The sequence below is a fragment of the Rhagoletis pomonella genome, unplaced genomic scaffold (assembly GCF_013731165.1).
Source record: "Rhagoletis pomonella isolate Grant_MI unplaced genomic scaffold, Rhpom_1.0 Rhpom_scaffold_00009, whole genome shotgun sequence".
NCBI classification, from domain to species: Eukaryota; Metazoa; Arthropoda; class Insecta; order Diptera; family Tephritidae; genus Rhagoletis; species Rhagoletis pomonella.
Window position 1 is genome coordinate 21,826,566 of NW_023458563.1, and position 18,187 is coordinate 21,844,752.

Consider the following 18,187-nt stretch of genomic DNA (forward strand, 5'->3'; position numbering starts at 1 on the left):
ATCGGGAGTTGCTGACCCAACATGCGGCATCACAATGGGCCCTGAGCATAAGTGTGTCTTATAGACGACCGCGACAACCTAACCTAACCTTCCGTGTTTGAACGCAGACTAAGGGTAAAAACTTGCGGCCATTGTCATCTAATTTACGACATTCGTTTCCTCTACTTCTAGAGTATGCAAACAATTTGAAGGAATTGCAGAAAAAAGTCCTGAAAACACTCCTTCTAAGGATGCAACATTCAGCCCTCTTCAATTAGATCTCTTCGAAGATAACTTAATCTTTAATAACCCTTCTTCTTTTTCAGTATCAAGAGTGACTGAGTCGTATATTCTTTCTTACAGCGAAGTGGAACTCTAAAGTATGCTGGAAAGCTTAAGAGATAAATTGAGTCCACTAGAAATTCATGATCCTTTAAAATTGCCTATCATCACCATAGCTCCAAACACATGGAGTATTAACAAAATATCTGAGGAATTGCAGTAGGTTGGTTGGTTGGTGATCCCAGAGGGACTCTTCGTCGGATACTCTCCATTTATTGAGCTTTAGGTTCCCCTGGGTTAGCAGAGTTAGGTCTAGGACCTCTTCTCAACCACAAAAGTCGGTGACAGGTAATAAAGTCAATGGAAATAAGGTCAATTGACTTTATTTCCCACCCTGGTGCGAAATAAAGTCAATTGACATTATTACCTTTTCAAAAGCGAAATAAAGTCATCAAAAATTTGGAAATAAAGTCATTGACGCTATTTCCTCATTCAAATGGAAATAGCGTCAACAATGCTTAAAGTATATCGATTCATAGAAAAAAATGTTGTTCTTACAATAAACATTGCCCCGTAAGTGTTGTTTTTTAATAGATGAAAAAGGTTATTGCCAAATCCTCAGTGTTGTGATATTAATCCACACACAATCATGAACTACCACCATTTGATTTTATTAAAAAATTTAAATTACGAATATGTAAAAACACGATGCGAATAACTAAACGCCTGCGCACAGCTGGAATACGAGAAATATTTGAAGGAAGAGTGTAGAAATGATCCATAACTTGCAAAACATGTTTCGTTTCTACAAAAATAAAGCGAACATTATTAAATTGAAGCAACAGTACATGTCCAAAAACCCCGGAGGAACACTGAAAGAATTCTGTGTCTTAAGTTAGCATATTTTGAACGAATTCGGAATGTCTAAGGTGGAAAATAAACCAAATTTTCTATAAGGAAACAATTATATAAAAAGAATTTTCTTACACTGTATTCATGTGTCCGCCACCAATTTGTGACGACATCATTTAAAAGCAGCTAAGGAGAATGACGACACTATTTATTAGATGGCACATTCAACGAGCCAATGTGCCAAAATGCGGATATAAACAATTATTGATTATTTAATATCGGAACCGAGATCATATAAGTTAATTGATTGGTTTTCACACACTTTTGAAACACAAATTATATGCTTTTTTACTGCAGATAAGTTGTTGCCCCAAAACACAGCAGAAATCTTCCAATCAGGGCTGGCAACTATCCTTAGTTATGAGGTGCGATATTGAGGATAAAAAAGTGCCAAAGTGTGCCAAACAGAAAAATAAAAGTGCCATTCCTTTTAATCATTCACATTTAGCAATAAAATAAAGCTACATTTTCCAAACAAAAGTGCAATCATAAAATAAGATAAACCAGTTGAATAGCCTTTATGAATTAGAAAATTTTAGTTGAGAAAAAGAAGTGCACCCAAAGGATTTCACAGAAATGTATTGAAATGTTATTTTTTTACAAAAGTGCCATTTTGGCACTTTGTGCCAAATTGAAAAATTAAGTGTCATTTAAAGTAAAATAGGGACAAATGGCACGGTTTGAGCCAAGTTGGCATCCCTGCTTCCAATAACTTACAAATATAAAAATGTGAAATATCGAGGGCTTGAATTTATTAATACCCTCAATTTGCACAAAAACTAATTTTTGATTTTAGAAACCATCTGGGACTTATTACCTGTCGTTATATAAGGTAGCATTAATATCACTGATGACAGTTAAAGCGTAGGTGGATTTTTATATCAGAATTTCATCTTTGTGAAAAGTGTGCAGATAGAGGGTATTTTATTGAATATAATCCCTCGATGTTTAAAATATATAAAAATTTTATTTCAACGTATACAAAAGTAAATCTACCTGCATTACAGCACGGAGGGAGACGGGGAAGGGGGGCCGGGGGGCCGCGGCGCGCGCTGACGCGGGCCGCCGCGAAGCTAAGCAAATTTAATGTTTGAAAGAGAAATAGTGTCAATGGATTTTATTTCGTTTTTAAAAAGGTAATAATGTCAATTGACTTTATTTCGTACCAGGGTGGGAAATAAAGTCAATTGACCTTATTTCCGTTGATCTTATTACCTGTCACCCAAAAGTCATGGGTACTAGGAAAAATGAAGGTAGGTAGATTGAAATAGTATCTCACCACTACCGTTGGGTTCCGAGCTGCCACATAATGTGTGCCTTGAATTCGCATCGCAGCAGAGTAATACTGGATTAGCTCCTGCTAGCCTTTGGACGACTTCCTGTGGCGGACACAGCTTGTGGTTCGCCATTTATACGGACGATATTATACAACTTCGTTCATTCATCAACTCCAAGTTGACGACAGTGCTATCCGGAGAGCTGATATTGGAACATAAGAAGGCTTTGATGTGTATTTTTAACTGATAAACCAATACAGAAGAGGTTATGGCGGGCGTCGGTAAAGCCCTTAATATCCAGGTCCCTTACCCAAGGTTCCTGAATCAATGAGATGTCGATGTCTTCCTCTCTTAGGAGGACAAGAAGTTTGTCCGAGGCGGCCTTACAGTTCCTAACACGCCTAATGGCTCAATACATTCTTCGTTAAGCCTCAGAAGGTACGAAGAGCTCTGCGCGCCCTCCAGAGGCTTCTCTGTACGAATGACTCCCCGGCCACTCCCCCCAAATTACCGATCATCACTATACGCCGTATTTTGTTTTCTACAGCGATTTCCTGCAGACTTTTTCATTCATAACTAAGGGGGTGTGTGAATCAGTAACAAAGTTCTGTGGGGAACGTTGGTGAATGACATTTTTACTATGGTGAGACAGTTTTGCCAATCTACTGTGTGCAATGAAATCTTTTTTGACAGCAGTAAATTTTTGACAACCGCAGAAAAATATACTATAAATTGAAGTGAAATAAATAAAAATAAAAAAAAAATACCATCATTGATTGTAGTTCATCAATTTAAGCTTTTGATCAATTTAATTTTAATCAATTAAAGCTTTTAAAACATTAAATAAATTTATTTACAAGAAATATTTAATATAGTGTAATACTTCTTAATTTTTGCCACCACCAGAAACTCTATTTCCTAATATTTTATTGTTTTTATTTAAATTTGAGGCAGAAAAATTATACATATGAACAATCTTTGCAATTGTCAAAATTTTCTATACATTTGTCAAAAATTTCACTAGCCTCAGAGCTAATTCACTTAAAATTGATGATTGCGATAACTACTTAGCAGACAATTAGATTATTAAAAATTTTTGGATAATGGGCGTGGCGCCACCCACTTATGACCAGAAATGTGTAACTCGGTAACCGATTTATGAATTTCTACCAAACTCCTAACCTTGCACTTAATAACCTTGGTACGGAACAGCAATTTGTTGAAAATTCAAATCGGACCAAGATTACACCCGCTTCCCGTATATGTAACGGTAAATTTCAGAAATACAGAAACTCTCTTAACAATAAATAAGACTCCTATAGACTTAGGAATTGAACGTGACACCGCCTACTTTATGACTGCAAAGGTGTATTTCGGTAACCACTTTATCTATTTCTACCAAACTTGGTTCAATTATATCATTAAGTCTAACTCAGCATATTATCGAAAACGTTTAAATCGGGAACACACCCCTGCTTATCATGCAAAGGTAGTTTAGAGTAAGTTGAAAATACAATATTTGATACCTGCGCCGGGTATATAAAGTGCGGTTTCGCCCAAACTTATACTTCTTTAATTGTTTTTAATTATTTTCCTTTATAAATGGTACATAAATTTACGACTTAAAATAATTATTTTTGTTAACAGCAATGAAATAAAACTGTATTAGGTTACTATTCATTTTAAAACAATAAAATATATTTAAAATAAATAACTAAATCTTTAGCAATAAAAAATTGTGAAAAACAGGTTAATAGAAAATGTGCTAAGTCCAAATTAAAAGAACAAAATCATAAAGAGAAATGTGGTAAGTCCCAAAAGAGCCTATAAGTCTGCAACAGCTGTATTTTGAATACGCGAACTAAGGAAGAAAAGGCATTTTCAGATTACGAAAATATTAACAACAAAAAAAGTTAGGCGGTTTTTTGTCCCTCCTGAAAATTTAAAAAAATGGACTTAGAACGTTTGCGAACTAAGCCAACGATACACGTTACATATTCTACATTTAAATTACATTAAATTCATTGAACCATGAGTCAAAAAAATCTAATAACATTTTTATTTGCTAATAGCATTTCATTCGTAGGAACTTTGTAGAACTGATTTCAAAACAGGAACAATTATTTATTTTCAAAAAATCCCGAGCAAACAATACCGAGTGTTGAATTTTCCAGCATTTTCCAGCAGCTTGGTTTTGTTTAAGTTAATTTTTCGGAAAATTCTTTCAACATTTGCAGAGTTATGAATAAACTTGGACAAAACAGGAAATGCCAGTTACTTATCTGATCGTTTTGTATTCAAGGCAGTTGCCCGAAAGTATTAAATGTTCAAACACTGCGCTCTATTGAAATCTTAACGGTGAAACTTCCGAATCTCAATGTCCACAGCTTTGACATAGATTAGATGGTAATGGTGAATTCTTTTCTTCCAAAAATGTTGCACTTCCCCGGTGAAAAATGTGTTTGATGCTATACTCAACCCTTCAAAAGGACAAGTTGTTGCAATCAAAAACCGATATTTTTTTCACAACTGCTGTTGTTTTTGTGCGGCACCAATTTACACTTTCAGCTATTTTGGAGTTGTGGAAACTACCCTGCAGAACTAGCGCAGAACTAGACATTTTGCCAACAGTACTAGTAATAGCTCAATACTCAACCAAACTGCCCAGTTTTACACGGCCCAGTGCGTTACTTTGCAACTCATTTTTAATCGGTTGCGTTTTAACAGTTCTAAAGTATATAATCAATTGAATTGAAACACAAGAAAACACCTTATAGACATTTAGTAAATTTTATTACAATTGTTTCGATGTCTCATAGACATCATCCTCAGACAGAGTCAGAATTTCAACTAAAACTAAAACAAAAAATGTGATGTGAAAGCGTCAAATGGAAGAACGAAAAAGCGTTGACCAATACATACATAAATACAATACATATGTACATACATAAATACGACACTAGTTTACTAATACTAGTTCTAAAGTAGTTCTATTTTGTTTAGTTTTAGTTTTCATTTTATTCTTATTTTATTTTTATTTAATTTCATATGTTTCTCTTCATTTTTTAAGCACCACGCAACAATTTAAATTCATCTAATCTGAAAACTTACAACTGGCTAAACCGCGATTTAAACTTGAGACCAACGATGTTAGAGTCGGGGGTCTTCTCGCGGGGCTACTTTCGTATTGTGAGAAACTTTGACGACAGCGCAACTAGCTCATGCAAGTTTCAACTGTCCCGCTCTGAAGCCGTTTTGCACTAGTCCAAAGGCGGTTCTGCCAGACTGTCTCCATATTTTGCTGCATGGTATTAACGAAGGAAATGTTGTGTTCTGGGGCAAATACACATGTGTATGCAAATAGTTTCACCCCTGCTTGCTTCAAAGCGCCTTTTTGGTTAGTTGACTCACGAAAAAGGTTGTACACTTGTTGCAGGCTTATAATTGTGCTTGATGCTTGGTGATGTTTTAACGACCGCCTGTGATGTAAAAGGTCTACTTTTGCCGATTCCGCTTTGAGAGGGCAGTGGCAAGCCGTGCAATATTCTTCAAAAACACCGCTTTTAGTCCCCTTTTTTGTCAACCATTTTTAAGGCATGGATCGGTTATCTAAACATTCAAAAACGAACGTGATTTTTTAGACTGAAGATAGAGTATTACAATAACTATTCCACTCGTATGTACATGTAAAAAGCTATGATTACCTTAGACTTGTCTTCCTCTGAGGAGCAACATTCATTAGTCGTTTTTGAACAAGAAGATTCAACCATCCACGCTAAAGATCCTTCAGATGTATTAGGAGCATGTTTCAAAAGTGAAACTAGAAGTTTAGAATTGCTAATGTACACCCAAGGAAGCAATATTAACTGGCTAAAAACTTTTTGAATAGTCGAAAACGAGGTTTACAAACACCATAAAATCTCTTTATTACAGTCAACAGGACTATCAAAGAAACTATCAAGTTTATGTACGCAAGATTTAACCCTGCTCCATCCGTACCTCAATCATGAAGGGCCATGCGTTTATTGTTGAAAACGAAAAATTTTAAGTAAACAGTTTCTCCACTGGTCTGCCCTGGGCTTCAGTATTAAGTAGATCTGTCAAAATGAATAAGACAAAAAAAAGTCAACAGTAAAATAAAAAATATATAAAAAAAAATTTTAAAATTTAAAAAAATGCCAATTTAAATTGTATGTGTGGGAGAGTGAGTTCGCGTTTACGCGTGGCTTTATTCGCTATACTGGATTTAAGTTTTTACCGTATCGCTTTTGAAAGTGGAGGTCATGAATTTTCATTTGGGACGTTGCAGACCACAATAGAGGTCACGAGGTTCTGGCGGCCATATTTAATGTGCCATGTTGTTCGATATAAGCGCCACTCGATTGTAAAAGTAGACCTTTCAATTGACCACATATAGACATTTAATGGACTAAACCAATTTTGGCTTGTATGGGGTTTCCCGTTCACGAAGAATGCCTCACATGTATATGTACGTATGCATGCATATCTTTAGTATGATATACATATATACATTAGGGTTCTTTCAACTTCAAAAATTTATGGAAATACCTAAAAAAATCCATGAATATTCGAGCTCTTAATATTAATATTAAATGCCCGACCAAGGCGGACAAAGTTTTCCCGATTAAAATACATGTAAACTTAGATCTTTTTTCTTTAAATTCTATAGTTCAGAGGCATTTTATGGAATAATCTTGGTCAATGATTGGGTTTCTTCAGAATTTAGTGCTCTAAAAAGTGTCCATTGCGGCGTAACCCTAACTCCCACCAGCGAAGTAGTACATAATCGAATTTCGATTTATTTTTCGGTCATGGTATACCATTCCCGTAAATCACAGCCCTAGTTGGTTTCCCGTTAAGCTTAGATTCGATTTGATATTATGTATCAACTAGGAATGACGTAGGCTTGGCAACCAAGAAACATATGCTGAAATAATTCCACCTAATCGGGTTCCTTGCTGCTGCTACAGTAAGAGTAGAACTCCACACCAATCATTTTAGGCGATATGGCCAGTGTTGCCACAGACAAATGTTTTTCTAACCAAAATGTCCTACCATAACCAACCAAAACCTACCAAAATTCAATTCAATGATTCATAACATTTAGTAAAACTAAAACACACCTAGTGCAATAAAAACAAATTAACTGCAACAATTCATTTTAGTGTACAGACACTTATGCTGCATTTCCCCTAGGTATTAAATGGCAAAATTTTTAATGGCAAACTTGGGCATTAAAAAATATTCTCGGCATAAAATAGTCATTAAATTCATTTCCACATGGCATTTTTTAAATGCCTCCAATTTTTTGTAATTTCAATACCTAGTGGAAATTCGGCATTATACAAATCGTCACCTTAAATGAAAAAATACGTAACAACCATCATCGTTGAAACGCAAAAAGTCATAATTAATAAAAAATTCAAAATTCACTCTTTGAATTATATGATGGATTTCATCGAATTACAACTCCCCACATCATTTTATGAATTACGATGTTTTTTATGTATAATATGTATGTATTTATTTATTGAATCTTTCATTCGAACCTAACAATAAGTTTTCAAATCTTACAAACAACCAATTAATTTAAAATTTCTGCGGCAATGCTTAGGAATTTTGTATTTTTTTACATATATATTTATTGCAGTTGTTGCGGCTGTTGCGGCTGTTGCGGCTGTCGGAATGGACAATATTCCGAGCAGCAGGATCGCTGGATAACGTGCTGGGCAGGCGGTCTGAAAGTACAAATTCCAAAGCTGCACTGCCTTTGCTTCTTTGTATTTAAGTAATTACAATCCGGTTGCTGTGTTCGGTCGGTAAGGACAGGTTTCCGAGCCGCACTGACACTGGTGTTGGGTAGTCGGTCTGAACGGACGAGTTCCAGAGCCGAAATTTATATATTGCGGATATCGAAATTTATTATATTGCGCATCACTTGATAATAGCGGAAAAATCCTTTCTTTTTAGTCTTGCATATCCCGGGCTAAGAAGATCTCTCGCTAGTAGATTTGGATGGTTCATTAACCATGCTGAGTAACTGGTGCTTAGCCCTCTTATGCCCTCATGCACCGTATTTACATTAAGAGCTTTGTGGATATTCGTATTTTTTATGTACCATGGTGCTCCGCATATGGCGCGTAAATTTTCGACTGCAGTATTTGAAGTCTATTCAAAATTAAATTGCACGCTGTGCCCCAAATCCCGATTCCGATTACGATGTTGTTACGTCTTTTTTGCATTTCAGGTGACGAAATGTATGTCTCTTTACACACACATACATATCGTCACTAGATACGAATAAAGATGCGAGCTCGAAAGTTGACCTCGAAAAAAGACGCGTAAAAACTTCGGCGAAGAAAGACTCTTAACATAGTTGACGGAGAAGAAAGACGTGTTGACCTCTTTGACGGCGAAGAAAACCGCATAAACTATGTTTCGCTGTTAACTATGTTTGCGAGTGTAACAGTATACGAATTTACTAAAGAGTTTTCGGGAACGATGTTGAAGTAATAGTCCTCGGCTAGGTATGAATCTAGGTTTACGCATTTTTCTTTGCCGAAGCTTTTCAAGTGTCTTTTTCATAATTTTTTCACGCGTCCTTTTTCGCCGTCAAAACAGCCGCGCATCTTTACTCGCGCTGCGACCTAAGAAGATCTATTGTGCTAAATCGTAACTGTAATCACTCCACCTTAGGCTATTTTAAAAGCTAGACACTTTGGACGGTGCCATGTTCCAAATTTTAGATGGAGGAGACAATCGTTCTCCAAGGTGTATCAGTATACGATTCATGCTTCGTGGGCAGGTACTCTGGGGTTTCCTTCACCAGTCCACAAAACTTACAGGCGATCTCTTCAGAAATACCCATTTTATTCAAATGGTACCATAACTTGCAGTGTGCTTTCAGTTAGCAATTAAGAGTTCTAAGTTCAAGGAGTCTTTCGGAGTTTCTCCTGGAAGGAGTTATGTATGTCTTTGATTGTCTTATTCCCTTTGACTTCCGCCAGTGGGCAGCAATCTGAGATTCTTTCCAGCTCCTAAGTAGCAATGAATCTTTTAGATGTACCGCAGAATGACTCGGGACCATGCAAGCGCATTTGGGCTCCACACTTTGCGAGACTAGGGATGAAACGATACCATGCAGGTATCAATACTTTTACTTGGAAGTATTATCGAAAAAAAGTATCGATGCCTGAAAAATATCGGACCTAAAGTATCGACACCTACTCGTACCGGTACTCATTGTGTATTAGGTTAAATTTATATTTTTTAATCACAAGTTAATGATCCTCTGGGAATCCTTAGCTCCGAATAATAAAATTTAATAATGTAAAAAAATAAATAAATAAATAATGATGAATGGTATTTACAGATACATATACATTGGAAAAGATTACAAGTTAACCTTATTTAAGAAAACATTTATTAATAAAATATTTCACCGGAAAAATTCTTCTTTTGTTGTACTTCCCAAGAATAGAAGTTTTTCCAAATGTTTGCCAGTCAAACGATTTCTTGACGTGGTTATTGTTGCTACTGCTTTCGAAAAGAATCGTTCGCAAGGAACAGATGTTGCAACTATGTATATGTGAATATAATCGTGCTTGTTTATACAACAAAGGAATGCAGTTTTCAGCTCCTCCCATTCTTCTAATGGGTTCGACTTCAGGGAGGATACTGGGCTGGATAAAAAAATAAACGTATTTTTTTTTTAACAGAAAAAAATTTGCAGGTCGCGCTAGTCGGTTTTTTATAAAAGCGCCGATGTTTTCAGTTTTTTTCTTTTCGTGACATGTTATAGCTAAAAATGTGGTTTTTACATGTAATTACTCAGATATTATTGGGGAATATTCCCTTTCGAAAAGAGACTGCTCTATTAAAACGTTGATACTGAACGTATTAAGCATTGCCATGGGTTCAAACTCGTTACCAGGGGATTTCTGGCTTCGCTCAAAATGGCGTTACCAAAATTGCAATGAATTTGAAAAAAATGGTTGGATTGGTTCGAAACTCGGAACTCGGGAATTTTTGGGGTCGTTGATTACGAATCTGAAGTCAATTTAAAATGCAAAATGGCGGATACTGAAAGTTTTAAGCACTGTCATGGGTTGAAACTTGTTACCAGTGGGTTTCTGTGTACGAGTCTGACGTCAGCAGATTTTCAAAATTCAAAATGGCGGATCGCAATTCAATCATTTTTTTGTCATTTAAAAAATCTGACATCAGATTTGTAATCACCGACCCCAGAAACCCCCTGGTAACGTGTTTTAACCCATGACAATGCTTCAAACTTTCATTTTCAACGTTTTAATTTTAGTAATTTTTAAGAAATTGATCGCCATGTTAGATCTGCCGTTTTGAATTTAAAAAAATTTACTTAAATTTGTAATCAGCGACCCCAAAAACTACCGAGTACCGAGTTTCGAACAAATCCACTAATTTTTTAAAAAATTGATCGCTATATTACTACCGCTATTTTGAGTTTTGAATAACTAACATCAGATGCGTAATCAGCTAATATTGACAATAACAAGGGTATACGTTTGTACTTAGAACTGAGGTACATGTTTGCGGTCGCCGTTATACGAACGCAACGGTAAAAAATTCGAGTAAACAAGGTTTCCAAAATATTTGGATATACATATTTTCTATTTTTTTGCAAATAGCTATTACCAACTCATTGTTATGGAACCTACCAAAAACCAATCTAGCCTACCAACCTATCAAATGGAAAAAAACCTAGCAGTTTTGGTGGGAAAGGCCCATGTTGCCACACATGGATATGGATTTCAGCTCTCACGCCAACATATAAATCTTATCTATATACATAAATTTATGAAATTTTTTGCCGTGTAATAAAAATTTCTTAAGTTATAATTTGATCGCAGCTCAAAGTATGCGCGGCCTAGTCAACTGCATCCTCCGGACAATGCTTCCGAAGCCTTTTGCGGATTCTGCCAGACTTACAATCATGCAGAGGTGGTAAATGAACTTTACCACAGTGTCCACCCACCATTTTTACTTGAATACTTTTTTTATAAATACATGCATGTGTAAAATACATAAATTCATAATGTGGAAATAATAATAGCAATGCTTATGCAAAAAAATGGACTCAATAGATAGCGCTGCGATGCGATGGGTTCCTAAATATCCCCTTACGTCTGGTCTGATTTGGCCAAATTGAGGATGGGTTTAAGTAGGTATGCACACAAAAAGCGAAAAATTGTGTAAGTGCACCTCTGTCTCACGCTCTGATACACCCTAAATCACATCACGGGTGTATCAAGAAGAAGTGTTTTCCATTTAGGAGACAACACAAAATCTTGATCAAAGACCTAGAGAGAACAAACCAGTATTTTTCTTCTGCGGCAGTCAGGCAGCCCTTAAAGCTTTACACTCACACGTAGACAACGAAAATTCCATTACTGAATACCATAGATCTATGATCGAGATAGCCCAGGTTTATGGAATCAAATTAATATATGTCCTCACACTCCTGGATATAAGACAATTTGTAAAGGTGGCGAATTAGCAAGGAAAGATTCGACCACATTCTTCAACCTGTGAAACAGCGAGGATTCTTGGCCCTCCTATAACAGAAAACACACATATGTGCTCTCCAGTTTCCTTATAAGGACTTTTATTGGCTTACATGGCAAAAGACTGGAGGTTGACGCATCTGACCAATGTTGTCGTTGCAAGTTCAAAGGAGAAGAATACTCTCGATTAGAAAAGATCTCACAGGTAGAAAAGGGAGCATGGTTAAAGCTCATGATATCGAAAGGAATTAGTATTCCATATTATATCTAGCTCTACTATTCTTGGCCTATGTGTGGGGAAGGTTCTGCTCTTTAGTTGCTTCAACCTGGATTGAAAATCCTTCTTTACCCATTTTGAACGGTAGTTTTGCATTGGCCAACGCAAAAGATCTTACCAGGCTCCGCGAAGCAGGATGGCATGGGCTAGTAGTTGAATAAAGTGCTGAAATCCTGAAAAGTGGTGTACGCCTGAAAAGCGTTTTGTGGAGTTCTACTCTAAGGACTTGAGATGATGTTGATCCTCATCGAGGGATACGTCTTGCTTGGCTAAAATATCTCTTTAGGCCGCCTCCAATCTGCCCGTGACCAGAAGTATTTAGCCACCTTGCTGGCCGGACGCTCATCTTACCAACAGCAGGCCATACATATGTGACCAACGGAGCCCCCACACCCTCTTTACTCGGCGACAACTCCTCAAAAGTGCCCTGAGTCTGTAGTTTCACGCGATATCGTTTAAAGTAATTTTTTATAAAATTTTCTCTTGACATTTCAACCATGAATGGGATTATGGGGGCGGGCCAAGGTGGTTGGTATTCAGCTTCGGTTGCTTACTTTCGACGATTGCATTAAAAAATATTCCTTTAAATGTATGTAAAATAGCATGTTTGTAGTCATAAATTATTTTCACTTTAAAATAAATAAAAATCTTGCTAGAGCGCCTACTAACACACACACACTCATTTCACATTTAGTTAGACACACACACACTTATTTCACATTTACATATCGTACTTTAAAGTACAAAACCGTGTATCGTCATTCTGCAAAACCGCGTAACTGACATTTGCTGCCAAAAATTGGATTTGCTCACTCAAACTCTTGGCTCAACCTTATCCATTCGTCCTGAAATATACCAGCCAGAAATGCGATTAAAAAAAAGAGAACCATTTTGAAATATGAGTGTTTTTACTCCCTAGAAAATAATTTATGCAACCTCACATATGCGGTTTTGTATTTTGTTGATACGCGGTTTTGTACTTTAAACGACGATATGTATGTATGTATATATGTATTGTACTAAAGTAGTAGTAATTGTATCTATTAAAATAGAAAAAATAAAACTTTATTTTGAAATACTTTTAGTTCTTACTCTATTGAATACTTGATTGTCATTAAATATGTCTGTCCGTGCATTTTATGATACATATGACATACAATTTTGCCTCTATGTACATTTTACTTAATTTCTTTTTTACTTTCAACTACTTGATTTATGTCTAGGTAATAATATGAAAAAGTGCCGTGCCCGCTTTGGCTTAGATCAGCAGAACCAATGGTGCAAACCCTGCAGGTATGTATTCGGGATACCTATCATTTTTATACAAAGATATGAGAATAATACATATATATACGTTAATTTCATTCTTTATATACATAATTGAGTGCTTGAAACTAGATATTGGACATATATTTCTGGTCAGTTTAAAACTGGACACAAAATTTTGATCATATGTATATGTCTATGCTGAACATGATTCGTTCAGTCCACAGCTGGGCCTTGGTTTTAGACCATTTAAACACTGTACTCAACTTTTTAAGAGTTTAATAAATCGATATTATTTTTTATCATGAATATTTCTATATGGAACGCAAACGGATTTTCAAAGCATTTTCTTTAATATAGATATACTTCTTTTATCTGAGACCCACTTCAATGATAAGAGGCACTTTTAAGTCCCAGACTATTAATTCTATCACAAATTACATCCAGACAATAAAGCGCATACCGGTTCTGGGATTTTAATACGAAGGGCAAAATGCACCAGAAAACAAAAAGTTGTGCCCCAAAAAAGCTCTCTAGGCTACAAATATTATTGTCGAATGTTTAAAAAGGCCTTTAACCATCTCCGCAATACCTACATGTACACACACAGTCAAGACTAAAGATTAAGAAAAATTTTATAAAACTCTTGGAAACAGAGTTTTAGCTGGAGGCGACTTTAATGCTAAACATATTTACATACTAATACATAATTCCCAAAGGAAGCCAGCTATACTTTGCTTTAAGCAAATTTGAGTTACTCTCGCTTTCCTCCGGAGCGCCCACTTACTGCAGAAATAAAATCCCGGATCTAATTGATTTTTCAATATATAAAGGCATATCACCTAGTACGATGTCATGCAAGTCAAGTTAATAATAGAACGTAGCTAAAAATAGAAACAACCAAAACAACGACATGATCAAATCTAGAAAGCAGGAAATTAGTTGCCCTTGATTGCCGTTGGGTTGCCAAAATAAAAAAAAGTGGAAAAGCAACAGTTTACATGGTGGACTTGGCTCAGGGGGTAAAACCACCAGCTTAGAATCACGAAGTTGCTGGTTCAAGTCCCAGTTAACTCGATGAAGAAGTCTGATGAGGAGATGTCATGGTCTCCGAAATAGCAGCAATGATTTCTACCAAATGTAAATATCGTTGCTTTTCCCCAAAAATTTTCATTAAAAACGGCCTCAAGCTCAATAAAATGTTTCAATGTATTTCATGGATACTAAAAATTTCAAAACTCGAAATCTCTGCGAAAAAAATACACACTTGAGCAAACCTAACGGCATTTAAAAGAGTGCATCTTGTACTTTCATATCCTCTGTATTGATTTTTTTTTTTAAATAGCGATACCTCAAAAATCTGACGTGATAGAGCAATTCTACTATTTTATTCTGATTCCGATTCAGCACTCCAAAATCCTTCGGAAATATATGTTAGATTAGATTTAGAGGAGAGAGCAGGGCGACCGAAGCGATCTATTGTTAGAAACCTCTATTCGAGTAAAGGTCTTCTTTGATCCGCGTATTGCTAAGAAACCTCGCGACGTCCTTTGGCTGAATGCCATGTAGATCGTGTGCTTCTAGGTATGGCTGGTGAGCGTTGGAAGCGAAGTCTGGTGAAGGTCTCACAGTGGCACATAGTGTGCTCTGCTCCTTCGTGTTCTTTTCTGCAACAACTTACACTGATCAGAGTTAACAACTCCTATGTTTGACAAGTGCTTCCTTGCCCTACAGTGGCCAGTATGAAAATCTGTAACAATTCTTACTTCATGCCTACTCCAGAATGAAGAACTAAGCCTACGTATTTGTCCAGTAATGTTCCACTCCGTTTTTCATGCATATATAGTATCTTCGCCTAACGGAGCTCCATGACAGGTCAGTAAAGGGTACTGGGCTCGTGAATCCCTCGGCAGCCCCACAGGAATTATGTATTAGTATGTAAATATGTTTAGCATTAAAGTCGCCTCCAGCTAAAAATCTGTTTCCAAGAGTTTTATGGGTACCGGGACACATATATTCCCGCCAGAAAAGGAGCAGGGTATACCCGGTCCCTGCAGGCGATATAAGTATTAAAAGGTGAAGGCAGTCTCACAGCAGCTTTGAGGTGTTTGTTGGTTGCCTCACTTTCCAGATACTGCCTCAGGCATAGTTCAATGGCTAGGACCTCGGCCTAAAGAAATATGTAGTTACCTTGCCCAATGCTGGTGAAAAGGAGCCGTCTGGGTTGTATGCCGTAAACTCCTGCACCGACGCCGTGGTCAGTCTTAGAGCCATCAGTATACCAGAGGTCGTTCTTTGTCCTAGTTGTTCCTGTCGGGGAAAAATACCTTGAAGTATTGTGTAAAGTTAAACCTCGGAAGACGCAGGTCCACAAATCTAAGGTGCAGCCCATCTTCTTGTCCTCCACATTGTCCCCTGAGATCAGCCTTGCTGTAAACTGTAGAGCCTATTCCTTGTTGCCCACTTAGGCCAACCGTTGTAGCTTACTGAGCCTGGAGCTACGTGGAATTCACTTCCGCGTTCTTATACCATACGGATGCGGAAAAAGTTAAAATGGATTTGGAGATGGCATCATACATCCACCTTGCCAGTACATAGGGTTTCTGTTGACCGTTGTTGGCGTGTGTTATTAAATAATTTGAGTTTACATAAAGGCTTATTGTACGACATTACTAGCTCATACGTAAGATTAAAGTTGTTTTTAGTTATTTAGGGGAATATTCGAAAAATCCGTAGATAAATTCAATTGGTTTTGATGTTTTTTGTAGAATGAAACTATAAGAACTTTATTCAAATATAGTTTTATAGTACTACCTCAGAATATCCATAGATGAGCTCAATTGGTTTAGATTTCCTAATTAAGCTATGCGAATTTAAATTTAGTTTAATTTTTTTGTAAAAAAAAATCCGCCAATGACTTCTAGTTTTTAAATCCGGAGTAGCTATTTCCTTGTAGTCATATCAGTCGCGCTGGTTTAAACCAGTGCTGCCGCTGTCACTTGAATTGAAGTTTTTCACGTCACTTTGGGCGCTTGCACTTTGTCACTTCATTTACTTCACTTTCCACAAATTAGATTTATCTCCAAAATCTGGTGATGACCTTGTTGTTGTGGATCAATTATCGATTTATATTTTAGTGTTAATATCACCAGTGAACTGTAATTTTTCATTGTCTTTCCTCAACGTTTGAAATATTTCAACACTAAACTTGCATAGAAACACAATAAATTATAAATTAATAAAGGTTAAAGATTACTATAACTGTGATAATAAAAAAGTCGATTAACCAATTAGCTGATAAATAACTTTATCGAAAAACCTCACACCCCCAATTGTGCTTGAAAGTCGTCACTTCGGTAATCACTTTACTTTTCCTTTCAAGTCACTCCGAAACACTTTACTTTTAGTGTGTTTTCACTTCGCTCGAAAATTAGCAGCACTGGTTGAAACCTTCCCGTGCGCCCTCTATCTTCCTAACGCATGCGAAAGCTTATACTTTTGTACCGATCAACCCGTTGCGAATGGAGGACGCATCGCTGCTCTTTTGAATCGTGACCCCTTGCGAGTAATTAACTTGTTTTTTAATGTATGAAATCTCATTGTATAGTGCGACACCTGTCATGACGTCAATCTCATCTATACATATAATAAAATTGTAACAGGTCGATGTCTGTACATTATAGATATTAAAGAAAAATTAATGTGGGGGGTCTTTATTAGAACACCAGAAGCCAAATCAACCATTTTTAGAATTTTTGTCTGTCTGTCTGTATGTTTGTTCGCGCATCACTCGAAAACGAATACATGGTTTTGAATGCAGTTTTCACCGATGTATTGCTAGAGGTCTAGCTTAAAATATGAAAAGAAGAAAATTAGAGAGTTGCCACCTGTTTGAAAATTGTAGTTGAAGTAAATTGATATGAAAAAATTAATTTTGCAATATTTGGCGTCAACAGAAGGAGGCTGAAGAAGGATTACAGCCAAAAATAATTTTTTAGAGTTGCCACCTGTTTGAAAATTTATATTTAATTTAATTTATAAGATCAATTTAATATTGCAATATGGGGTTTAGAAAATTTTATTGCCGAAAATATTTTTAGGGAGGGCTGCCACATGAATGAAATGAAATCTATATCCACATCTATACATATAATAAAATTGTAGCAGGTCGATGTCTGTACCTTATAGATATTAAAGAAAAATTAATATGGTGGGTTTTTATTAAAGGTACAGAAGCCAAATAAACAATTTTTAGAATTTTTGAATCTCTGTCTGTCTGTATATTTGTACGCGCATCAGGTGAAAACTTGGAATTGAATGCAGTTTTCACCGATGTATCGCTAGAGATCTAGCTTCCAATATAGAAGAAAAAATTAGTTGCCACCTGTGTTTAAAATTTCAATTTAGGTCAATTGATACGGTAAAGTGAATACTGTAATATGGCTGTCAAAAGAAAGAAATTTACAAAGGCTTACAGCTGAAAATATTTTTGTGGATGGTTGCCACCTATTTGAAAACTTTAATTCAGTTAAATTTATAATATAAACTAAGTATTGCCATATGTGTATCAAGCGAGAGTATTTGAGAATAATAAAATTGCAACAGGCCGATATCTGTACATAACACTGGTC

General features: G+C 36.3%; 1 protein-coding gene across 3 annotated transcripts in view; it reads left to right on the top strand.

The window, feature by feature from the left end:
• Window positions 1–18,187, top strand: part of LOC118745624 — a 202,744-nt gene that overhangs the window by 39,284 nt on the left and 145,273 nt on the right. For all 3 annotated transcript variants that reach the window (XR_004993665.1, XM_036479155.1, XM_036479156.1), the window contains exon 4: window positions 13,514–13,583. Coding sequence is in view for 2 of the 3 variants with exons in the window: in XM_036479155.1 (XP_036335048.1) it covers window positions 13,514–13,583 (70 nt within the window). In the remaining variant the exon portion in view is untranslated. The remainder of the gene's footprint in view (window positions 1–13,513; window positions 13,584–18,187) is intronic.